The sequence below is a fragment of the Coenobita brevimanus genome, chromosome 100 (genome assembly GCF_032717465.1).
Source record: "Coenobita brevimanus isolate Jiangsu-jjx chromosome 100, ASM3271746v2, whole genome shotgun sequence".
Classification (NCBI taxonomy): Eukaryota; Metazoa; Arthropoda; class Malacostraca; order Decapoda; family Coenobitidae; genus Coenobita; species Coenobita brevimanus.
Genome location: NC_137053.1, coordinates 53,261,448 through 53,288,170, shown reverse-complemented (window position 1 = coordinate 53,288,170; position 26,723 = coordinate 53,261,448). Strand labels below are relative to the sequence as shown.

The 26,723-nt window shown below is 43.2% G+C and overlaps 1 protein-coding gene across 4 annotated transcripts in view; it reads left to right on the top strand.

Annotated features, from left to right (window-relative positions):
- The first annotated feature begins 10,682 nt into the window (after positions 1 to 10,682).
- Positions 10,683 to 26,723, top strand: part of LOC145414592 (uncharacterized) — a 260,262-nt gene continuing 244,221 nt past the window's right edge. For all 4 annotated transcript variants that reach the window (XM_080284118.1, XM_080284116.1, XM_080284117.1 and 1 more), the window contains exons 1-2: positions 10,683 to 10,797; positions 22,448 to 22,507. In XM_080284118.1, coding sequence (XP_080140244.1) covers positions 10,735 to 10,797; positions 22,448 to 22,507 — 123 coding nt within the window. In that variant the 5' untranslated portion in view covers positions 10,683 to 10,734. The remainder of the gene's footprint in view (positions 10,798 to 22,447; positions 22,508 to 26,723) is intronic.

The window sequence follows — 26,723 nt, the reverse complement described above, 5'->3', positions numbered from 1 at the left end:
GTAGGAGTCTGGGGGGGTAATTCTCAGAAGACGCGGTGTTGACAGGTGCGCGGGAAGAGATGCGGGGCACGCGGGTGTGAGGGTGGTCATTTTTGGGTGGGTGAATAGGTTGCACGTGGCGATTTCGATATGTGCGTTGCTGTCCTTGTTGGTCAATGATCACTTGGTAGGGGTTAGGGACTCGTATTTGAAGGGTCCATTGAACTCGGGGGAAGTCTTGGTGGGGGTGGGTAGGTGTGCCACGACGACGAACTGGCCAGGTTTGTATGGGTTGGAGTGGTCGGTGTCGGGCGTCAGGTCCTGTTGGGCTTGGAGGTGGTGGAGGTGGCGTTTAAGGTGGTGGAGGGGGTCAGTAGTGGAGGGCGGGGTGGGTGGGTGGAGGTGGTGGCAGAGGGGTAAGAGGAGCGGGGTTTCCCTGAAAACTCGCTCGTGGGGGGTTATGCCGTCATCTTGTGGGCATGTGTTGAGGCCCCATTGAACAATCTTGACATGGGTGGGCCAATCGTTGTTCCCTGTTTGCATGATGTGTGTCCGGACCTGGTTCATGAAGGAGCGATGGCTCCTCTCGCAGATGCTGTTACCTTGGGGCCAGTAGGGGGATGAGTGTGAGATGTGATGACCGAAGATATTCACCAGTTCTTCCCAGACTTTGCCAGTGAATTCTGGGGCATTATCCGAGTGTAGTGCTTGGGGAATGCCAAAATAAGGGAAGACGTGGCGAGTTAGGGCGTCGGCAACTGATACAGCATTGTGATCTTTGGCGGGGCATGCGATGATGAATTTTGAATACACATCCACGAATGTGATAATGTATTTGTACCCTGCTTTGGGTGTGAGGGGGCCGACGACGTCCAGAGAAAGTAATTGCCAAGGTTTCTGTGCTGTCAGTTTTCCTGAAGGGCCGGGTGTGCGAGTGATGTCTTTCCCCAAAGCACAGGCGCGGCAGGATTGTACGATGTTTTTGGCAATTGTGGATGGGTTAGGTGTCCAGTACATATCACTGAAGACTTGTAGGAGTTTCTTAGACCCCAGGTGGATGCCATTGTTGGTGTGAAGGTGCAGCATAGTGTCGTGTGCAGTGGTAGGGTCTAGGACGATATTGCCATTGGGATCGAACAGGTGATCGCCATGAAGGTGGAGCTTGGCGAATGTGCTCTGTGGGATCCAGGTAGGGCGTTGCTTATTGTTCCACATTTGGATAAGGTCTGGTTCCGGGAAAATGGCATTGATGGGTAGGCGGGAAAGGGCATCGGCGTTCGTGTCCAGCTTGCCTGGTCGGTATGATATCTCAAAATCATACTCTTCGAGTGCTTCTCCCCATCTTATGAGTTGTGCGCTGGTGGTATTGGACTGGCGTAACCACTGTAGGGATTGGTGGTCAGTAATTACAATTACGTGGGTGCCTGAGATATATGAACGGAAGTAATCAAGGGACCAGATGATTCTGAGGCACTCGCGTTTGGAGGCCGTGTAATTTCTTTCAGCAGGATTTAGGGTGCGGTTGGCACAGGCGATTATGTGTTCGCGGCCGTTTTGCACTTGGGCAAGGACAGCCCCTATGGCTATGAGTGAGACGTTGGTATATAGACGGAAAGGGAGGTTGTAATCTGGGAATGCGATGACGGGAGCAGAGATCAACTTGGACTTGAGGGTGTGGAATGCAATTTTTCTTGGTTCTGTCCACATGAATGGTTCGCCTTTTCATGTCAGGTCGTGGAGGGGTTTGGTGATGTTGGCAAATCCTTTTACAAAGTGCCTGTAATATGAGGTTAGGCCTAGGAAGGCTCTGGTTTCTTGTACGTCGCGAGGTAGGGGGATGTCGGCGATCGCACGTAGTTTGTCGGGGTCAGGGGAGATGCCCTAGGCATTGATCACGTGCCCAAGGAAGGAGACTGATCGTTCGGCCAAGACACTTTTTGGGTTTGAGTTTGAGCCCAGCTTGGCATATGCATTGGAACACCTGTTTGAGGCGGTGGAGATGGTCGGCCTAGGTGTGACTGAAAACAATGACGTCATCCAGGTAGGCCAAGCAGGTCTCCCAGGTCAGACTTCAGGACAGATTCCATGAGGCTGGAAAATGTGGCGGGGGCGTTGCAGAGTCCGAAGGGAAGGACGTTAAATTCGTAATGCTTCCCGTTTGAGGTTGAGAAGGCGGTCTTTTGTTTGTCATCTGGGTGAACGGGGACCTGCCAATAACCTGATTGCAGGTCTAGGGTAGAGAACCATGTTGATCCGTGCAGGGAGTCAAGAGAGTCGTTGATCCTGGGTAGGGGCATAGCGTTTTGATGGGAACGTCGTTTACTCTGCGGTAATCAATGCAGAAGCGCATGGTTCCGTCTTTTTTTCTCATGAGTACAACGGGTGAGAACCACGGGCTGGTGGAGTTGGAGATGACACAGGCATCAAGCATATCCTGGACCTGCCGGTCTTCTGCCCATTGCTTAGGATTTTTCTGGCATGATGGTTGGCGAATGGGAGGTCCGGTTGTATGTATCTCGTGACTGAGATAAGTAGTGTGGCCAAGGTCTGTTGGGCCGGAGGAGAATAGGTCCTGAAAGTCCAGGAGTTGTCGGAGGCTGTTGGTTTGGGAAGGGGATAGATGTGATGGTAGGTCGGGGAGAGTGGGGTGGCTAGGGGGTGGTGTTTGGCATGGTTCGGATTCTTCCGTGTCGCCAATGATGAGTCCTTGCGGTAGAATTAGTGGTGTCGTGGCGAGGTTTGCAATACGGATCTGTTGGGCATAGGGGGGAAGGAAGGTGGGGGACACTATACAGGATGAGAGGGGTCCGGTGGGTGAGGAAGGTGAGAAAAGGACGGAGGCACCCGAGGGTCTGTTTAGTTTCACTCAAGCTTCGTGGTGGGGTGGAATGGTGACTGTGGAAACGATAGTGGCGGGAAAAGATGGAGAGGGGGCCAGTAGAAGTGGAGTGGGGGATGGGGATGGAGGGGGATAGAGTGAGGCGTTGAGTGAGGTTGAGGTCTGGTTACATGTACAGGTGGGTTGGGGCAGGGGAGTGTCAGGGGTGTGTGTGTGTGAGCGTGGTGTGTGGGTGGTGGTCGTGTTTTTCTTTCTTCTTCTAGTTTTTTTTTTCTTTTGTGATTGATGCTTGGTTGGGGCGGGCTGGACTGAAGAGGAGGCGACGCTGATAACAATCGATGGTCGCGTGGAGTTTTTGGAGGAGGTCCAGCCCAAGGTATCCATCATACTGACTGCATGTGGAATCAAATATGATGAAGGGGTGGTTGGTGGACACTCGTTGGTGAGTGCTGGTTTGAAGGGCCCGGGTTTCCCCACGGATGGGTAGGGGGCCATCCCCCGCGTCTACGAGGTTGGCTGATGTGGGGAGAAGAGGGCCGAAAGCAGAGGTGTGGCGGGAGTAGAAATGGGAGTAGAGGCATGACCTGGCTGCTCCCGTGTCTACCAGTAGTCTCGCCTTGACCCCGTTCAGCCAAATTTTGTCATAGACTGGGGGTCTGTAGTTGTGTGAGGTGGCCCCCGCCACCGTGGGGTGGGGGGCGGGCCTAAAAATCCATCTGCTGAGGTTGGCCGTGGTCGTCGTGTTCCTCGTCGTCCGGTCCTGGGTAGGCTAGGGGCGGCGCTGATCTTCTTGGGCGTCGTCGTCCAAGGAGACCTTTTTACGCCCTTGTGGAAAAGTTCTGCGCCTGCTTGCCTTGAGCTGCTGTCTTATGTCGTGCAGGGGGTTGGTGCGACTGCAGCCCGTGAATTCCCAAGGATTAATGGTGATGAGGTTGCCTTGATCCCTGGGGTTGGGGCGTTTCTTCTGCGGGTAAGCCCTGGGCACAGTAGGCGACGGCTCCGTGGGTGATTGGTGAGGCGGCGAGTTTGGTTTTGGTGGGGGGGCCTTGTTTGTGGGGAATCTTGTCACCGCGTGGATAGGTTGTGGCATGCGACGGGCGGCGAGGAGACGTCGGACGAGTTGCAGGTCCTGATCCATGTTCCCTGAGGGATCATAGATGGAGAAATGCTCCCTGACTGTGCTAGGGAGAATCCTCAGCAGGGCATTGAATGTGTGTATATCTCGAGTATTTGTGGCTGCCTCGGGATAAGCGGCGCTGACGAGGCGCCGAGCCTGGACGAAGGTGTCGTCTAGGTTACTGTCGTAGGTGAGGGCGTCGAGTTCAGAGAGTGCGACAACTCTGCCCATGGAAGGGATGAAAGCCTGTCTCACAATTTGTGAGAATTGGTCCTATGTCAATTCTGGGACGATTTTTGGTGCGACAGTGGCGATTATTTTACCCAGGTTAGGTAATCTGCTATCTTTTCTCTGTCTGAGTCGAACCCTATGTCTAAGAGGGGTTTAACCATATCCAAATACACATCAATGTCACATTGGTCCGGGTTGAATTTCGGCAATTGAATGTGAGGTTTGGCTGCCATTGTGCAAGTTTTCCTTTATCGTTCCTCCGTGCTTTATTCGGATCCTGAACCACCGCTGGCCACCACTCCACCAGTGTTATGCTGAGTGTTTTTAGGTCGACTTCTCGTCCTAAGAACACCAGCGATTGAGCGGGGTCCTCTTTCCGGACCGGAAGTAAAGCACCCACAAAGGAACAGGACATAAAAACCAGGCAGTATACCTTAACACATTTATTGCCTTAATTTCTACACCGTTACAAAATAACACAGAGTGATATTTGATATACAGGAGACAGGGACACAGAGTTAGCCTTTGACACCACAATGCACTGTTACACTTAACACACAGTATAATACATGTACACTTATGTTATTAGTTATATGTAGCGATAACCGTGTTTCATCTTTAGGCAGAATATATATTTAATCGGATGCAATGGGAATGAACAAGATTAAGGTCCGTGGGGTGAATACTACTATAATTAGACAGGGTGCGGATCGCGACACTTGATGTAGTCAGTTAGTCGCGGCGGCACTTATACACAGACTTTTGATTCGCCCGTGCACCCTAGTCTCCGTTCACAGTCACTGTAAGTTCTCTTATTTAGGACTCTCACAATTACTATAAGTTCTCTTACTTAGGACTCAGGCTATTTTCTGTTCTGCCGGGTATCGGGTTCTTATAGACTAATAGTAACTGTCACTGGCTTTACACTGGCCTTCACTTGGTCACTGTTCACTGTTATTCCCCCCTGGGTTGTTCTCGGTTCAAGGGGCGTCACTATTTACCCGTGTATCCTGGGCAGAGATCACTCTGGAGTACGGGCGTGAGGGGAAGGCCCTAGGGGGAGCCTTCCTGCAAGGGGCAATACACTGCCCGCAGGGGAGTCACTGCCCGTGTCCAATTACTGACTGTTCTTACCTTACCTAATTGTTCTTACCTAATTGTATCTTTACAGGAATGAGTTAAGCTCGTACTGTCCCGTGTCTTAAACCATATTTATTGTACATATCCTTAAATTTGTGAATTGTTTTGGCACACACTATTTCATTTGGTAGTGCATTCCATTGATCAATTGCTCTGTTTGGGAAACTGAATTTCCTTACGTCTTTATCACCTCTCTTCTTATGCAGTTTTTTGCAGTGTCCTCTTGCTGATGCTTCTCCATATGTTAAGTAATCATTTATGTCTATTTTCCCTTTACTGATATGCACTTGTATAGCATTATCATGTCACCTCTTTTCCTTCTCTCCTATAGTGTTGGTAGATTCAGTTTATTTAGTCTTTCTTCGTAGCTTAGGTCCCTTAAGCTTGGTATCCACCTTGTAGCGGCCCTTTGAACTTTTTCAAACTTGTCTATATGCTTTTTGAGATGAGGACTCCAGACTATTGATGCATATTCCAGGGTTGGTCTAATGAATGATGTTATTATCCTTCTTAGCATGTCTTCATTTATGTATGTGAATGCTATTCTCATATTTGCAAGCAGTGCATACATGTTCCGTACCTTCTCGTTGATGTGGTCAGCCGGAGATAGTCTGTTATTGATAATCACACCTAGGTCTTTCTCTCTTTCTGATGTGTATAGGGTTTTATTTCCTAACTTATAATCCCAATCAGGTCTTTTTCCACTTTTACCAAACTTGATTACATGACACTTGTCCACATTGAATTCCATTTGCCATGTACTACTCCATTCATGAAGTTTATTTAATTCTTCTTGTAGCTCCCTACAAGAGTTTGCTAGTAATTCTCCTTTGTATTTTTGCATCATCTGCAAACATATTCAGATACTCTCATTTCCAGTGTTACTGTTTATATCATTTATGTACACTAAAAACATGATTGGTGCCAGCACCGAACCCTGTGGTACTCCACTAGTCACTTCTTTCCATGATGAGTAGTTTCCTCTTAGTACTGTCCTCATTTCTCTTTTTATGAGAAAGTCTTGCATCCAACAAAACAGTTTGCCTCGAATTCCTCCTTGATGGTACAGCTTCCATAAAAGTCTTTGGTGTGGTACTGTGTCAAAAGCTTTCTTGAAATCTAAATAGATACTGTCCACCCATCCTTCCCTTTCCTGTATTGTGTTTGTTACTCTGTCATAGTAGCTCAACAGATTAGTAACACATGATTTTCCTTTTCTGAAACCAAACTGTCTTTGTTATCATACTGTGTTCTTCTAGATGATTTACCCAAGCTTTTCTTATAAGTTTTTGTAATACCTTGCTTACGACACTGGTCAGTGATACTGGTCGGTAGTTGAGAGGATTCTATTTCCTTTCTTGAATAAGGGGACTATATTTGCTTTTTTCCAAATATCAGGTAGTTTCCCTTGACTCAAGGATTTCTTGAAAATTAAAAATAATGGTTTACTTAACTCCTTTGCACATTCTCGTAACACCCAGCATGAAATTTCATCAGGACCACTTGCTTTTCCTCTGTCTAATCTACTTAACTCCTCCTGTATTACTTTTTTTGCTATTTGTATATCTGGTAGTATGTGTGGACATGCATGTTCCACATAGTCCCTCTCAAAATGTTTTTTCTTCTGTAAAAACTAATTGGAAATTCTTATTTAGTGCTTCACAAATATCTTTCTCTTGTGTATAAGTGATTCCCTCGTCCGTAATGGATTGTATTATATCTTTTACTTTGGTTTTGCTTCTGATATAGCCGTAAAACAGCTTTGGTTGATCACTACTTTTATTTATTATATCCTCCTCAAACTGTTTTTGGGCTTCTCTCCTTATTCTTGTATAGTCGTTTCTTGCCTGTTTGTAATTATTATACGCCCTTTCACTATTGTGTCTCCTGTATCTATTCCACAACAAATCTCTTCTTTCTTTTGATTTTTTACATTCTGTATTGAACCATTTCTGTATTTTCTTATCTGCTTCTTTGTGCTGTGGGACTCCTATTTCATAAAATTCACGAAATTTTTTATATACAGCATTTAAATCTTGTCCTCTAAGCTCATTTTCCCAATCAACTTCTAAGAAATACTTCTTTAGGTCTTGATAATGTCCCTTTTTATAGTTTAGGCTCTTTTTGTAACTGTCATTGCTGTTTACTATGTCATATGCTATCCTGAAGTTATAATTTAGTACTGCATGATCGCTTTTGCCGAGTGGAGGGTGATATAATAAACTGTCAATGTCATTTTCTTGCCTAGTAAATATTAGATCTAGCACTGAAGGTACATCAAGTCCTCTTTTTCTAGTGGTTTCCCTCACATGTTGCGTTAAGAAAAACTCTTGTACGAGATCCAGGAGCTTTTGGTCCCAACAGCTTTCTTGGCTATTTATATCTAGAGTATTCCAATTTATATTTGTATTGAAGTCCCCAGTTAGTATAATTCTTTCCGATTTCTCTTCCATTTTATGTAGCAATGATCTTATACTCTGAATTGTACTCTCTGCCAGGTCCTCATATTCGTCTCTTTCCCAAGTGTTTGATCTGGGTGGCATGTACAAATTGGCTACAATTACTTTACCTTCAGATGTGTCGATCTCTACTGCAATCAGTTCTACTTGTGATGGTATATCTAGGTTTATTTCCTTGACTTTTAGATTTTTCTTAGTTAATATTATAATTCCTCCTCCTTTTTTTAAATTTCTGTCTCTTCTCCATATATTGTATTCCTCTAAGTTTAGTATGTCATTGGATATCCTTTGTGTTAATTTTGTCTCAGTTAGGCATATTATTTGTGGTTCATTTTCTCTGACATAATCATTCATCTCTAGTAATTTAGATACCATTCCATCCACATTTGAGTACATCAACTTTATCATCTTGTTTATATACTTGTCATGACATGGTTCTACTACCTTCCTCCTTTTTCTTCCATCCTGTTTGTGTACCACTTTCGTACCTGCAATCCTATTACTTTGTAAAAAAAATTCTTCTTCTCTTCTGATCTTCCCTCATTTTTTGTTTTTGCTTCCTCCCTTTTCTCTTTCAGTAATTCCATTTCCTCTTGTGTTAGGCATCTTTTTATCCATACATTTTTGAACTCCTCTTTTTCCATTAGATTCTTTGCATTTTTTAGTATCTCTTCCACAGTGTTTACACTCTGGAAAGTCACCTTTAGAGGTCTTGTCTTGCTTTTCTCGTATTTCCCTAACCTTTTGTGTTCCTTTAAGTCTTTACTACAGATTTCCTCTGATACTTCTTTCAGTAAGCTCATTACATTTGCCATCTCCTTTTTGTCTCTAGTGATCTTGTTGTTAATTTCTTCCTCTTCTATACCAGTGATTACTATTGATTTATTTATTTCTACTGAAACTCTGACTAACTTTGGATTGTTTTGGATTATTCTTTTCACTTTCTTTTTAATGCTTTTTTCCTCCACCCTTGTTTCTAAGTCTTTCTTTACTTTCACCACTTCAGCATACGTGGTTTCTACATCATTTTTGTAGCTTTGCACAGCTTCATTCACCTGTGTTATCTTCTCCTCAATATCACTGCTCTGGTCCATAAGACTGCTTCCTTGTCTAATTGTCTCTGTGTCATTTTTTAACTCTTCCATAACACTCTCGTGATTGACTACTGTACTTCCCATTTCACTCACTTTCTTCCTAAGCGTACTCAATTCCACTGTCAGTTCACTGATGGTTGTGTCTTTCTTATTGGCCTCCCTTCCTAGTTTTTCTATCTCTTCCTTTTGCAAGTGCATTTGCTTCTTTATTTCATCAATTTCATTTTTGAAAGCCATTTCTAGTTTGTGTACACGTTCAACCAGTCTATTGTGAGTCTCCACTTCAACCAGTTCTTGGTAGAAATCATCATTTTGCTTTTTACTTTTATCCCTTTTCTTTTCCAAATTTGTTTTACTGAAGTATGTATCCATTTTGTAATACTAAATGAACAGAGTATGTACTTACAGAATATGTACGCTTTCCCCGTGTTGCTGTAGTATAAACAAACCCAGCTGGCTCAACGCATCGTGGTTCTTTGTTCTGTTTGAACCAGTCTTATTTAAACTTATTATTTCTTTTCCTTTTAATAATGAAAAATCATTTAGTCTAACCTGGTACAGAGCTTGACTCATTCAAAGATACTAATTTAGGTATTGCCACTGGCCTTGTTGGTCTGGTATGGAGCGCCGGTGACGGACGTCTACCTCCGATGATTCCCTCAGCGTGTATGTGACTGTTTATGCTGAAGAAGGTTTGTGGCACGATCCACCACCTTCTTTTGTTGTATTAGCACTCTGTACCTTTTACAACAATAAATATTTCAGTTCAGTTCAATGCATCACTTCTTTGCAAAGCGTTCCTTTTAGAGACTGTAAAGGAAGTTGAGCACTTGGAATGTCTGAATTTGCTTGGACCGTTTGAAACTGGTGATGATACCTTTGTGAAATTCATGCCAGAGTTACGGAAGGTTTCTTCATGTCCTCTGACGACACCAGAAAATCAGTGGAGAGACAAATAATTTGTTTCAGTGCCACCTGCTGTGATGACGGACACGGTAGGATACTGGGCTTTTTTACTTGACTATAAGGACAGTGCAGGAAATTTTTGTTTGAAAGAACTGGCTTCCGCATCTCTCAACCTTTAGTGCTTGCCAGTGTCGAACGCTGAAATAGAGTGTTCAGTCAGGTTAAAATATTGAAAACGGATCTCCGAAGCCGGCTTTCAACAGACACTCTTGTAAACTTGCTGCATGTTCAGTTGGCGTGAGAGGAGAAGGTAAAAACAAGTCCTGCGAAACTTTTAACCCAGACGATGAAATGCTTAAGAAATTTAATAGTAATATATATATGAAAGAAATATGCACGGACAAGCCGTGATTGTTTATATTAAGATAGCAGATAAGTATTGACAACATATAAACCTATTTATTGTTACATTAATTTAAGAACCTGGTAATAATAATCTTATAAGTATCAATAATTTTTTGTTCTGTTTACTGTTTTTTGTGCTTTAAAGCCTATAAGGATAGATGTAAATGAAAAATAGAAAATTTATTTACCCCTCACGAGCAAGGACATATATAGTTTAGTTAATAATTACGTTTGGTTTTTTTTGGGGGGTGATATTGAGGGGATTTTTTTTTTTTCTTACTTCTCTGGTGGGGGAGTCTGGCAATGATCTTGGGGTAGACTGCATACCCTTGAAAATATGAATTCTACCACTGTTTATTTTTTTATATTATAGAATCCAGGTTTTAGTGCTACTACTTGTGGACATATATATTTTTAACATATTTTATTGGATAAATCCAAGTAAAGGATATAAAACAATTAATTATGTGATGCGCCAAGCCAGAGTTTTACTCCGACATCAGCGACTCCGAGTCGGCCATTTTGAGGCAGAGGTTGGAGTGTTCTTAATATTTTCCTTGGAAGATGAATGCCTTACAATCATATTCAAGTGATGATGAATCAGGAGGCGAAGCACCAATGCATAAGGTATGAGTTGGGAACATTACAGGGATATGTAGTGTTAAGTTCGTTGAAATACGACCTGTTTAGTCCCGCACTCCCACCCTGGTATTAAAGTTAGATCGATGTACAGTAATTGTAATAATTTATAGAGTGCGTATTTCTGAGCGTCAGAGTAGTTGCTAAAGTCTCTAGCTTACGTATATAGTTGAAAAGTTTTCAAACATTGGAATATTGCGAAGATTGGTAAGCGGTTATCAAATTGTCTACCGAATGCCAAACCTGGGTAGTGGCACAGAGTGCACTTGTAAGGGACTGCTTACCTTTAGTGATTGCTTACCTTTAGTAGTTGTTAAGAGGCATAGGAGTCAGTGTTCATAAATGGTGTCTCTTCTTTGTTTTAGAGTGTCAACATACTTATACGAATTTTTAAAAGCATTCACATTGGCTCGTGACCACGATACTTCATTCGGGAGACTGTTCCAATGGTTCACTATTCTTGCATTAAAAAATTTTGTCCTCCGTGTGGTTCTGTGCCTGAGTTTGGCTAGCTTCAGGCTGTGTCCTCTGGTGTTTGGTTGATTGTCTCTTAATGCAAGTTGAAGAAAATTTCAATCTTTAACCACATCAATACTGTGTAGTACCTTGTACGTCTGGATCATGTCACCACATATCTTCCCTTCCTCCAGAATGGTGAGGCCAAGACGGGCCAACCTTTCCCCGTAGGACAGTTCGGATAGCTCCGGGACTAGTTCAGTGGCTCTCCGTTGTACTTGTTCTAGCTTGTTAATGTCTCGATGGATGTAAGGTGACCTTGCTTGGACACTGTTTTCCAACCGGGGTCTGATCAAAGATTTGTACAATGGGAGAAACATCTCTGCATCCAGGAATGTGTAAATTTTTCCAAAGAGTCCCACCATGGAGTTTGCACTGGCTGCTGCCTTGGCAACTTGTTCTGTTGGCTTCAGGTTGGGGGTAACATATATGCCTAGGTCCTTCTCCTCCACTGTGGTGGTTAGTGGAGTGTCACCCATATGGTACTGGTACTATGGATTTCCTCTCCCAGGATGCATGACCTTGCACTTCTCCACATTGAAACTTAGAAGCCATTTTCTGTTCCACTCCTGTAGTCTGGTGATGTCCTCCTGAAGAATCTCTTCATCTGCTGGGTTTCTGATTCTTCTGTAGAGCTTGGCATCATTTGCGAAGAGCTTATTACTTGACCGTACTGAGTCCATTAGGTCATTTTTGTACACCAGGAAGAGTATTGGCCTGAGCACACTCCCTTCGGGTACTCCACTCCAGACCCTTTGCCGCTCTGAGTGTGAGTCCTTGATGACAACTCATTGGACCCTCCTGCTCAGAAAGTACTCAATCCAGGATAAAATATCACCAGAGATTGCCATTGCTCTTAGCTTGTTGAGTAAGCGAAGGTGGGGGGCAGTGTCAAAGGCTTTCCTACAATCTAAATATACAATATCCACACCAACCTTCTCGTTAAGTGTATCCTCTAGCTCTTCAAAGAACTCTAGTAATTGTGTCAGGCGAGACCTCCCTGTTCTGAATCCATGTTGGGAATTATTAGTAAGATTGTTATTTTCCAAATGATCGACCATTTTCTGTTTCGGCAGTTTCTCCGTAACCTTACATGGTACAGAAGTTAGGCTTGCTGGCCAGTAGTTGAGAGGGTCTGACTTATCTCCCTTCTTGAAAATTGGAGTGACTTTCGCCTTTCTCCAATCCTTGGGTACCAGTTTTCTTTTATCGGTGAGGGTCTTCCTCAACAACCAGAGAGGGAAAGCCAGCTTGGATGCACATTCCTTCAACACTTTCGGGTGAACTCCATCTGGTCCGGGTGTGGAGTTTTCTCAAAGGCCTTCTAGTTGTTTTCTTATATCATCCACTGTGAACTCACATTGGCTTAACTCTTCGCCTTCAAGTTCGTGCTGCGCCCTTGGAATTGGGGTGTTCGTCTCCTTGGCGACAACCTTCTGGAACTCTTGTTCAGTAACTGGTGTGCTTCTTGGGTGGAATTTGTTAGAGTCCCATCAGGTTGTTTGCCCTTAGACACAGATTCCTTTATTCTTGTCTTACTTTGAGCGTAGGCAAAGAAGGCACGCGGTTTATCTTTGACTTCCTGTGCAAGGACCTTCTCAAACTGGTACACAGCTTCTCTCACCGCTCGTGTCGACTCGTTCCTTACTCTGCAGTATGCTCTGTACCATGCTCTGGTTCTCCTCTGGCGGTATCTTATCCAGGCTGCTGCTTTCTGTTTTTTATTTTACTCCTTGCTCTCTGAGTCATCCATTTGGGTCTGCTTTTTGTTACGCTCCATGTAGTTGGCTTCACTGGAACACAGACTTTGACTGCCCGATTGTACTCATCCAAGAGACCTTTCCATATCTCCTCAACGCTTTTGTCCCTAAGTTCATTCCAGTCCACATCACTGAGCATTGCCTTTGCCCGCACATAGTCACCTTTGTGGTAAAGTCTCTTATTTCTGTCACACTGTACAGCACCATCCACAGCCATGTTAAAGACTACCCAGTAGTACACAATGAACACTGGCTCCAATTGGAGCGTTGTACTCTATGTCGCTTACTTCTAGTTCATTTTTGGTAATAATGAGATCTAACAAAGACGGGGTATCGCTACCTCGAGCTCTAATGAACTCTGTTATGTGCTGATGGAGGAAGGCAACCCGGCAAGTTTCATAAAATATGACCTGTTCACTCTGTGGTCCTCCTTCTGTGTAGTGATTTTTCCCAGTCTATCTCCTTAAAATTAAAGTCTCCACATATTAATACCTCATTTACTCTATTATTGCACAATTCCAGTAGAGTCTGCCTGAGACCACGATTGTATTCCTCTGTAGAGTTTGGTGGCCTGTACATACATCCCAGAAGAATTGTTTTACCTCCAATGTTCACTTCACACGCTACAGCCTCAATGTTTTCTTGTTTTGGGGGGTTGTGTATTTGTTTAGTAATTTGATTCAAGCCCTTGATACCAAAAGTATGAAATGGGTAAATGTATACAAAACCACAACACTGGATTATTTTGGTTTAATAACTAGAATCAGTTTGTAGCAAAGTTCAGTAATTTACAAGTGGACCCACACTGATTTTGGTATTACTTTACAAGTTGCCAGTATGCTGTTCAGGGTATTAACACCATAAACACATACCAAGTATATTACATAAGAATGCCAATGAACCCCCTTAACCCCATTCAGAAATCATTACATTATACAGTAATCACTCCAATATCCGGATCAATAGAGCCATCGGTAGGTTCGGATATTGGTTTTGTCCGGATATTGGGCCCCAGCTTATGGACTTGTACTTACGGACCCTAACACAGAGAAACACCTATACAACTCCCTCCGGACATGCATAGCACCTATTTAACACCCAAATCACACCAATAAGGCACATAAATGACTGAAATAAATGCAATAGACACATAAAATGTGGGTTTAGAAGTATGTTCATACATTAATAAACATTCTGGTACTTATGGACTCTAACCGAACCTAACCTAACCGAACCTAACCGAACTCTGAAAAACCCATTCCTACTGCACATGCATGAGGTAAGTTTAGTATGGAAAGAAGTACAGTATGACACTTTCTGGTAAGTATAGTATGGGAAAAAATACAATATGAAACATTCTGGTAAATATAGTATGGAAAATAGTACAACATGAAACATTTTGGCTACTTACAGCAAGTCCCTGGCCACCTCGATGAATAACCGCCTCCTCTCGGACTCTGACAGTAAGAACGATTTCCTGAAGCACTTGCACTACACTCTTCCTGAAGTCTTGCACTGAACTTAGTCACTAACACACAGAAGTCCGTTCTTTTTCACAGTGTTCACTTTAGTCCAAATAATGTTCCATTAAATTTAAGTGTTGCACATTAACTTTTCCCAAGTTTTTTAAGTTTCCAAAGCCAAAACAAAGAAGGTTAGTTACGTTAAATTTCTTTTCTACTTAGTCTTTTCTCCCAACTTGAAAACCTTAACACAACACACCGTTTTTTTCACTGCACAACACTCAAAATTCCCGTGTGGTCTAGTGGAGAAGTTCTTGCTGTTTATTCACTGTCAGAGCCCGAGAGTATCACTGGCAGGCGTCCAAGGGGTGCATCGGTGGGTAGTGGTGATGGCGTACCGACTACAGAAGACTCTGAAGACAGCCGCAAACTCACGTCGAGCGGTGACTCCACTGTAGCTGATGTGCTGGGCTGTGTGGCTCGGAGCATGAGGGCCTGTCTTGGGGAGGCAACGGAGTGGAACCAGGGCTTGGCACAGCGGGGGTCACGGGCCTGAAAAAACTGTCAATCGTTGACTGACGCAAGGACCGACGATTCTGGCGATTGATGATGCGCTGCCGGAAAGCACGCACTTCCTCCACGAGTCCCAAGGGCCCCATCTCCCTGTCGCAGTCCGGGTGTTCCAGGTAGTCTAGGACGAACTCTAGATGTTCCCGGAGTGCGCTCAGCTTGGGGATGGCTGGAGTAGTGTCCTGCTGGGCGGAGTCTGCATCATCATCGCCTTCGTCGTCGGAATCTTCAAGTTCGGGACTGACACCAGCAACCGAAGACGCGATCTCGATATCAGACAACGTCTGATACCCAGGATCGCCCTCGTCGTCGTCCAACCACTCACGAACATCGTCCACATCAACATCGTCGCCGTGCGTACGTAGCCGTGCATGGAAGTCATCCACGTCAAACCCTAGGAAATCGTACTCCACATCTGTTCCGAGAAGCAGACGAGACCAACCATTTTCAAGAGTTTTCACAGGGACTTCCTTCCATGCACTAGCCCAGTTGTACAGCGCAGACTTGATGTTGTAGCGGCGAAGGTTTTCCAAAGTCCGCTTGCCTCGAGTGTCACGTCCTTCCCTGCGCTCGTCCTCGTCCTCGAGAACCACCATCACCTCGTCCAGGAACTTCCGACGGTACAGGCGCTTTGTTGCCACGATCACTCCTTGGTCCATTGGTTGAATGAGAGCAGTCGTATTAGGTGGCAGAAACATGCACCTAATACGGCCATTCTCAGCAACCAAGTCCTTGTCGCACGGGTGGGCAGGTGCATTGTCGAGGAGAAGGAGAGCCTTTACCTGGTCGCGAGGAATTCCCAGTGTCTTCGTCTGGTAATGTATGACCTCCTTGACGAAGTGATGGTGAAACCAGTCTTTGAAAATCACAGCTGTGAACCATGCTTTCAAAGAATGGTACCATACGACAGGAAGGACATCCATCACCCCACGAAGGCACCGAGGCTGCTTTGCACGGCCAACAATAACGGACTTAAGCCGGTGCATGCCGTTAGCATTGGCACAACACAAAGCAGATATCCGTTCCTTAGAAAGCTTGCGGCCAGGTACACGCTTCTCCGTCTCATCGGCGAGAGTGTTCGTTGGCACCGAGCGATAGAATAGGCCAGTTTCGTCAGCGTTATAGACTTGACCGAGAGTGAGGCCCTCCCTGTCGATCAAGCCTTTCACCTTGTGCCGAAACTCGTCCACTCCATCCTCGTTAGCGTCCAATGCTTCGCCATGTGCTTTACGGTTAGTAAGGCCATGTCGCAACTTGAACGCGAAGAGCCAACCCTCGGATGCCTTGAAGTCTAGGGCGTCGTGAAGCCTTGCAAACTTCTCAGCAGCAGCCTTCAGCTCCGTTCCACGTACCATCACACCAGCTGCACGTTGCTGTCGATACCAAATCAACGTGGAGCGGTCGATCTCTCTGCATACTTGGGAGTAAACATAACCTTCCTCTCCACGTTGCGTTTGCTTCTCGACGAGAAGTCAGCCGTCTACTGCATGAGCTTGTCTCTGGAACGCTTGATATCAAACAAAGTCGACCGGGCCAGGTTGAACTCGCGGAGAATGCGAGAGGAAGACCAACCCGCATCAACCTTCTCCAATATCTCCCGTTTCTTCTCCAGAGTCAACACCACTCTCTTCCTTTTCTCAGGAGGCGGGGCCATCATCACACACACTAAGAGTAGGGCAGAGAGCAGCAGGAGGCCTTGCAGCAAGTAATGGCACCACCACAAAGCGAGCACGTGGGCAGCCATGACGAAGAGCGCAGGTCCAGTCGCGGTGAGAGACAGGCGGGAAGTGGGGAGGATGCAGCGGCGCTCTATCGGACGTCGGAGGAATGACGAACCAAAACAATGCTCTCACGCGGCGCGCGCGGCAAGTTCAAATTACGGACGGCAAAAAATCGTTTTTTTTTTCCAATTTTTTTGGATTTTCGGACCATTTTGGGAATGTTTGATCCCAGGACGATAAGGTTCGGTTAGTGGGGATGTTCGGTTATTGGGCGTCCGGATATTAGAGTGATTACTGTATAGAGATAATGAATTTAATTAAAATTTCCCGCAAAACCACACCCTGGATCTTGACTCGGACAGTCCGTGTAAAAAATGTGTGTGTTCGTACATGTGTTTATCCTTCCGTCGACCGCGCATGCGTCTGCTTGGTCTGTTTCACCCACTCATAGGCATCTTTATGTCACGTGATTTTATTTTACCAATCAGTTTGAAGTGCGGTCTTTGATATTTTCTGGGTGGAAAATTCAAATCCTTCTCGCTCCTGCTTCCGATGAGGTTGGATGTAATCTGAGCATTGGGTGTAATATTGATTATTTACACGTTATTAAGCGTTTGCACTCGGAACCGGAGGAAGCCTTTGAGCTATTGAGAAAACACAGTGTATATTTTTCTGGTAGAGTTTGTTGACATTTGAGTGATTTTGACCTTCACGTTTGTCGGAAATGCTTCATTTTGCCTCTTTTCCAATCATGAACTTTGACTGGATGAGGAGGTGAAAAGAAGCATTCTTCTCAGAAAACAGAGGCAAAAATCATTCAAATTGCATCACAAACCAACAGAAAAATATACTGCACAACCTGGACCATTGTCTCTCTAAGGTAAGCATTCTGCTGCAGCATGTTAGGTTAGGTTTGGTTAGTTTAGGTCTGTTTGGTTATATTAATCGGTTGTACAGTATATTTTTGTGTTTTTTTTTATGCGATTTCAGTTATTTTTGCCTTCGGTTTCTGTCGGTTAGGCTAGGTTTGGTTAGTTTAGGTCTGTTTGGTTAGATTAACCGGTTGTGCATTATATATTGCTGGTAGTTTTTTATATGATTTGAGTGATTTTTGCCTTCGTTTTCTGTCGGTTAGGTTAGGTCTTTGATTAGGTTAGGTTAGGTAGGTTTGGTAAGGTTATGTTTGTTTGGTTAGGTTAACTGGTTGTGCAGTATATTTTTCTGGTGGTTTTTGATACAATGTGAGTGATTTTTGCCTTCGTTTTCTGTCGAAAATTCTTCATTCACCTCATCCAGTCAAAGGTCATGATTGGAGAAGAGGCAAAATGAACCTTTTCCGACAAAGATGAGGGTCAAAATCACTCAGATCTCATCAAAAACTGCCAGATAAATATACTGCACAACCTGGGTGGTGTATTAGCAACTTGTAAAAATTTACCCTGATTTTTTGCATGTCATAATGCTATGTTTTATTGTGTTTTTCATTTGAATAATACCATATTCATTTCCTGTGGAAATCACTTGTTTTCGAGCTTCCCCCCAACCCAGTCAAGCAGACCAGGGCAGGAAGTTAGAAAAAAAAAAAGGAAGAAAGCAAATAATTTCTGGCAGAAATGAGTATCAGAATCAAATGAAGAACACTATAAAACACTGCATTCTGAAATTCCAATGAACACCAGAATAAATGGGAATTACTGAAACCTACTCCAACTCACTCAACCTAGAATTAACGTAATGTAGCGTAAAGTAACTTAACCAAACCTAGAAATAACCAAATTTCGTCTAGACTTAACCTAACCTAACCTAGAATTGACAACGTAACCTAACCTTAACCCCTAGGGTATGCAATTCTCCAGCCTCGACTACCCCCCAGGACACAAAACATGCCTATTTTTCGACTTTCTCAAATGTTAAAAGTTTTGTGCCCGATTTATAGAGCTTGAATTTACACACCTGAAAACGCAAACCCCACCCACCTAGACCCAATAGTTACCGAGCTATGGCCCATCAAAGTTTATAATAGTTACCCATCACGCCCCTGGCGAGAAAGAAATACACTGCTCACACCTGTTTTCTTCACAAAAATACGTACAAAAATCACCAAATTTTTTTTTTTTTTTTTTTTTTTTTATACAGATGTTATAAACCATTGTAATGTGCTTAGAAAAAAATAAAATGATGACAACCCCCCCCAGATAAATATGATAAATAGTAAAAATTATCCTCCCCTCCTCTCCTCTCCCCATACCTCAAATCCCCTCCCTCCCCTTCCCTTCCCTCCCCTTCCCTTCCCTTCCCTCCCCTCCTCTCCCCTCCCCTCCCCTCCCCTCCCCTTTCCCCCTCCCCCTCCCCTCCCTGGCGAGCTGTCAAATCTAGCTAGGGACAATGGTCATGAACTGCCTTTTCCAATAAAAATATGATAAATAGTAAAAATTATCCTCCCCTCCCCTCCCCTCCCCTCAACTCCCCTCCCCTCCCCTCCCCTCCCCTCTCCTCTCCTCTCCTCTCCACTCCTCTGTCAAATCTAGCTAGTTTTCGTTTCGTTTCGTTTTTGAAGGCTCCAACATACTTGCACGCGTCAACATAAAATAAAATTTCCTTTTCGAGTGGGTTTCGAATAAAGACAGCTAAAATAATTGTGGTGTGCATATCTGTATGCAAAGACATGAATAATTTACAGGCAATGAATAAAAAGCGTGCCATAAAGCGTAAAAAATACATAAAATACTCGAGGCTGGGGAGGTGCTAGGGGGTGGGAGTGGGGGAGAGGGGAGGTGGATAGGCCAGGAGGCGGTGTATGGGGATGGAGGAATGGGAGGACACCACCACAAGACACAAAGGAAGGACCCCAATGAAGTACAGGGACATGGAGGGAGGGTAGGGGGGAAATACCCTCCCCCTAGATGACTGGGGGGGGACATGGGGAGGATCAACATGGGAAGGGGGGAATGCATGACGGGGGGTGGGAGGGGGGTGGTGGTGGTAAGAATGGTGGGAGGTAGGGTAGTAACAAGGTAGTGGGGTAGAGGGACGTGGCAAGAGGGAGGTGGGGTCCCCCCACCGCCTGGTTTCAGGCCTGAGTTCCTCTTCCAGTGTGTCCAACACTTAGTTCTGATTGGTTAGAAGCCATCTACATCACAGCTGGGGTGGAGCCAGCTGCCGCCAGTTTTTTGTGGATGTTGCTCGATCGTTGTTGCTCGTCCTTAAAAGCTCGATCGATGAGCTTAGTACTTTAGGGGTTAAAGGTTGCTCACCAAATTACTGCATGTTCTCATCTGATGTCATCAGTGGATTTTGGTGGGGGCTGCTGACCTTGGTATGGGTTGGATCTGATATTCATTTCTGGCGGAAATCACTCGTCTTCGAGCTTCCCCCCCCCCTCACCCAGTCAAGCAGACCAGGAGAGGAAGTTGGAAAAAACGAAGAAAACGAGTAATTTTCGGCAGAAACGAGTAATATTGTTGTTTCTCGCTCGAAGTTCTTGCCAAGGCTGGCATCCTTGTGTGGCACTTTGAGTGTTGCACAATACTTTAATGAGTTCGCATCACAGAACGAGGTGCACACTTGAAATACTTCATTAACGCTGGGTTTTGTAGGCCCACTATTAACTTAACATGTACTCTCACAGGTTACCACAACAGTGAGGACACTGAAATTCACAGTCAGTGGCACACTGAGTGGGTCTCAAGAAGTATGCATTAACCCCTATATACCAAAGTGTGTCAATGTTGTGTTGCCTCTCAGTCAAATCACATCAATATAGCGAGCCTTGTAAAAAAAACTGCCTGCACTTTGCTCCGCCCCGATTGTGACATATATCCCTTCAAGCCAATGAGAACTAACCCCTCCGGTTTGGAGTTGGGTGATCCGGCCACTCTGGGGGCAGGGGGGGTCACCCACCCTCTCGGCCCACCCATTGCCTGAATGTTTTGTCATCTGTCACGTAATAACCCTCTCTGAAGACTCTCCCATCGCTCTGTTTGCCCCAATAGGACGTTGTTAGTCGAAGTTTACTCCTCCCCCAACCACAAGGCCCATTCCATCCCCCTCCAGCCTCCCCCACCTTCCCCTCCTATCTTGTATACCCCTACGTACCCTACCCCCTCCCTCCCTTTCGGCTCCATACTACCCTCCTACCCCCAATAAACCATCATGTGATAGCAAGCATGCAGCTTGGATTGCTCTCCCCTCCCCCAATCCCCTCACCCCCAACATGTACACATGCTTTATATGTATTGCCTCAATATATTTATATATATATATATATATATATATATTATACTTTTTTTCATACCTGAACATAATTAATGCTTCTCTGTATACTATTCTATACATGCAATCATGTGCAATCACAGGCATTTGAGCCCCAGCCCCTCCATCACCACCCAGCCCCCTCCCCTCACCACCACCCAGCCTCAGCCCCCACCACCACCCCTCCACCTCGATACATCTATTACTCCCCATACGTGAATTATCTCCCCACACCTGCAAACACACCTGTTTGCATGGTTGATATGCTCAATCACATAGGTTTTGTTTGTTTCAACTAGCCAAATTGGTTGTTACAGTAAATGATCTCTCATGGTTCAATGTACTCGTTGTGGGCCTTCTCCCCTATCGAATTTTATCTCCCACACGTACATACACAACTGTTTTCATAGTAGTTGGTCAAGAACAAACTAAAGTGCTATACTTTGATGAGAAAAGATGGTTTTATCCAACCTCCGTACCTGCAAACCTTCTCCCCACAGGGTACTTAATCTCCCCAAAAGCAAGTAATTCCCCACACCCCAAAACACCTGTTCTCAGGCTTGGTGTGACATATATTGCAATGACCTATTTCAGTAATAGAAATAGTTAGTTATCAAAACTGTGGGGGCTTTCAAAAATTTTGGGGGGTAACTATTTTATTTTTATTTTTTTCAACTATGACCCTCGATTGTGCGGTAACCATTAGGCCTAGGGGGATGCTGATTGCGCTGTCAAGTGTGTAAATTCTTCCTCTTTAGCCAGAACATATTGATTTTCCCCTTGGTGAAAATCAAACAAACACCCCTGAATTGTGGCTTCTGTGGCAGATGAGCCAGATTGAAATGCAGTATTCAGGAGTTAATAGATTTGCCGGGTAACTTGTTTCCACTAAAAGACTTGCACCAGTTAGGCTAGCCACCTGGTTAGATGCTTGAAGTACAATGTGTCTGATGGTATCCAGTTCTGTCTCCGTGGAGAGGGCTTGCCACTGCCCCAAGGTGAACCTGGCATCAAGGGAATACTTTAAGGCTGGTGTACAGAAGAGACAAATGTGTAGGACCACCTCTGGGCTCTGCCCAGAGTTTTACTGAGTTGAAATCACACTTAAATTATACTCTGTTGTGTAGTAACATATTTATAGTTGAATATTAGTGAGGTACAGGGGATAAATAAGAGACCAGGCACAGAAACCTGCAGACAAGAAATTTAAGATTTACCTAGCATTAAAAAACCTCCTCAGAGAAAAACCACAAGAAATAAAACTGTATTAAAAAAAAAAAAAATCTGTCTTTAAGGGCACACTATTATATTTGAATAATGCATCACACTGTAATTTTGCTTGTTTCATCTTTTCCAGACACGCAAAAACAGTGACTTGGGTACAAACTATGATGACGTTGGAATGGATATAAGTGAGGTAGGGTATTGCAGGTTTGAACCCATACCTTTCAGTTCTTACCGCCATTATCATTACTATCATTCTTGATTTCCTTGTAACATTATGAAACCTTTACATTTTTCCTTGTGTTGCCTGCTAATGCACACTGTACAAGGAAGACTGTTTCCTACAATTTATTTAGGCTGTACAGTATTGTGTGGATCCATACATGACCCTTGTTTTAGTACAGTAGTTAGGGTATAGCCGTCTCTCACCCCAGCTTGGATATTATTTTTGTCTTATGTAAAGCTGCTTTCTTGGAGTGGTGAGAGTTGAAGCAGTGTGCAGGCCATAATGAATAATATCTAGGATATTTAAGTATATAAAACCTCCACAAACTTTGAGTGCATGATTAAAAAAAAAAAAAGGTGAAGCCACAAGAGGTACAACAAAAAAAATAACAGAGCAAGAACTATTATGAAGTCTCTTAAATTTCGTTTGATATTAACACGTTCTGTTGATATACTATACACAAGTCGGTGGAGACTTCTGCGACTTTAGGAATCGTTGGTTGGTTGGAGCTGAACACCTGGTAGCAGCAGGACCCTAAACCTTATAGAGATGAGGTGTAAGCTCAAAAATGTTAGCACAGGTGAGTAGCGTAAGTACTTTTGATTTAGAATATCAGTAAGAAACGTATGGTAGAGGTTATCAGATTTATTGTGATGTGTAATATGGTTCCACTTGTGCAAGTGCTGTGGAAGGAGTATGTAAGGAAGTGAACCACAAAATCAGTTTCATGGGTTTTATCTGTGATTTAATGGTCATGATACAGTCACTGTTATTTCGATTCTTGCTTCTAACCCTGTCTTCTTCTATTTCACAGTTAAACACTACAGTCTAGTCATTTGTAACTGTGTTAGATAAGTGTAAAGAATTTCTGATTCTCCCTGCACAAACATGGTACCGTACTGCTGAAATTGTATTGAATAATTTGTCAAATCTAGGTTTTGTTTTTATTAGAAGTGCTGATTGTGTACTGAACAGAAATTTTTGAAAACAGATCAAGCATATTTACTGTGGGAGATTCGTCCACTACTGCAGGCTCAAAATTTGGAAGGTTTCATTGCAGTTGTTGGTACCTAAGGAAGAACTTATTATTATACAGTACTTGTAAAGTTAGAGCTGAAGTAAAAGTGATAGTATGAAGTGAATCTTTGATGTTGGACTTCTTGAATATTGTGCAGTCATCAGTAGAGTTGACTGTATCTAGCCCTTGTACTGTTATCATATAATTTCTGTTTCGTTTGTGCTAGCTACCTGAAGACAGTTTTATTCCAAAGAACATTACAGTATTTTAATTTTCTCAGTTTGAAAATCTTTCAGAAGCTGAATGAAATTATATGTATAGTAGATGGCTGGAATGTATGTCCATCCATTCATCCATCATCCAATCCTATGCCTCGCCATGAGGAGTGTAGGAGCCCGGGGCTAGGCAAGTTGGTCCTGGCATTTAAGATGAGAGTGACCAGCCTCACTTACCCGAGTGGCATTACGTGAACAATAAACCCAACCACCCCTTGGATATAAACCTTCACCGGCTCAATCTGATTGGAGTGCCGTAATTACCCACTAAACCACCAGATACCAAAATCTGGTTATATGGTTACCACCTAGCATAGTAAATGGTTTCCTGGTGTACAGGAAACCATTTGGCTTGTCACTCAATGTAGAGTCACCCACAGGCAGAAGGAAGAGGAAAGAATGAAGGAAAGAAAGACAGAAGAGGATGTAAAGAAAGAAGGATGGAGGAGAGGAAAGGGCAGATACTCGAGAGCAGCACTTCATCGAGTGAGTGGATGGTGAGTGTCCCCACCCACCTCTTGGAATATACGTAACTACTAAAAATGGACTCAGGCTGAAAGAGTCATAAAGAGCAGTAGTCTTCCCCCTAAAAATGCAAAAATGATGTACCTTATTAGTCAACCATGGTGAGGAAGTGCAATTTAGAACATTGACTCCAGGTAGATACTAAGTGCTATTAATGTTTTGATATTGTTGAGTTTCAGGAAGAATTATTGTGTGGTAATTTGTTTTATTTCTCCGCATTAACCCCTGAAGGTTGGTCCCCTATGTGGAATGTGTGTCTTGGGGTCGTCGGTCCCAGTTCCAGAATGTTTAGACACACGTTCTCAGCCACTGTTCTGTAATAAATAATCGTAGAACGTTAGAACACCATTTATTTTAAAACTAAAGAGTTGTAATTTGCTGGGTATAAGGATTTTATGATAGGTTTAATAGTTTTCTTCGGAACAGTTTTTGAATAATTGCCTATGTTTTGTGAAAAATGCCTGTTCCTGATGGTCATTTTTATAAACAATGCCCAACCCCAAGGGATTAAAGATCTTGCACTGTATATGATATCAGAAACGAATTGTCTTTCATTATTTTTGGATAAATTCATGCCTCCATATAAGTTTTACCAAAATAATAATTAATCTGAGATTCCTTTTGATTTAGGTAGAAGTGAGTGAAGAAACTTGTTTCAGGTTATTCACGTGGCCTATCTGAAGCATCATGATTACATTATAAGATGAATATCATGACCCTTTTAAGTCACTTATATTGGCTCTTGTATTTGAAAATAGATTCATTTTCAGTGTGACGGGGACTGTGTTATAAATGTGGTATATTTCATGTTATGAATTAAAAGGAAGTCTTAAGTGCTGTGGTTAAGTGTCACCTCATGGATGATGATAATAATTGAGAGGGGGAAATGAGAACTAAAGTTATACTGAATGAGGATATTCTGAACTGGTATATGGGAGAATGTAAAAGTGCAAGGATTTGTGCTTCATGAGAGCCTGAGTCAATACTGGTAATGTAAAGGTGGTACAGTATTAGAATAGCACTTGCTCTGTGATCGCACCATTTTTAAAAGATGTTTAAGCTCTAAACATTTTCTTTCTTTCTTTTTTCCCCCCTTTTAAAATAATCTGATGGTGCCTAGAAATTTGTAATGGATGCACAGCACTGGGTATATAAAATATGCTATACTTTTGAAATAGCACTCACCCCAGGAAGTGGAATTGAAATCAACAGTGAGGATGTGGTGAGGTTTTTCTTGACCATGCTGAAAGGTTTCTGGTCAAGTGGTTCTGAGAAATAATCCATAATGAGAAAGGAGGTAAGGCTGGAAGTTGATTATGGTCTAGTAATTTGGTACAATAATATTTACAGAAATATATACATTAAATAGTGCTCTAATACATATATATTGTATCATTCATCGTCTCATCCAGTGTTGTCCCATGAGGAGTGCAGGAGCCTGGGGCTAGACAAGTTGGTCCTGCATTTAAGATGAAAGTGACAAGCCTCACTCATCGCTGAGCGGCCTTATGTGAACAACAGACCCCAACCATCCCTTGGATATAAACCTGATCTGCTCAATCTGATTGGTGCTCCATAGTTACCCACTCAACCACCAGGTGCCATAATTTGGTTATCTGGTTACCATCCAGCCTGGCAAATGGTTTTGTGGTGTACAGAAAACGGTTTGGCCTGTCAGTTTAGAGTCACTCATAGACAAAAGAGTAAAGAATGAAGGAAAGAAAGAAGAGGAAGGAAGAGAGGAAAGGGCAGGCACCCGAGTGCAGCACTACATTGAATGAGTTATATATATATATATATATATATATATATATATATATATATATATATATGTATATATATATATATATATATATATATATATATATATATATATGTGTGTGTATATATATATATATATATATATATATATATATATATATATATGTGTGTATATATATATATATATATATATATATATATATATATATATATATATATATATATATATCCATCCATCCGCCCATCATCCAGTCCTTCGTTGCCCCATGAGGAGCGTAGGAGCCCTGGGCTAGGCAGGTTGGTCCTGACATTTAAGATATATATATATTTGAAGGAGGTATTGGTCTAATAAGGGATATCTGAGTGTGCTTTTCATGAATGCACAGTGCATTGTTTCAGCATTACAAAGATTTGTTTATAAAGCTCTATGTCCTTGTCAGTATATTACCTGTCTATTCTGTTCCAGTCTTTGTGATTGTTAGGAGTGTACAAAACAGTACTGTATCGTGAATAAGGTTTCCTCTTGGTATTATTGATAATGAGGGGATGGGAAAGGTTATCCCATGAATGTGCCTGGTCTTTTGTATATTTTTATATGCCTCGA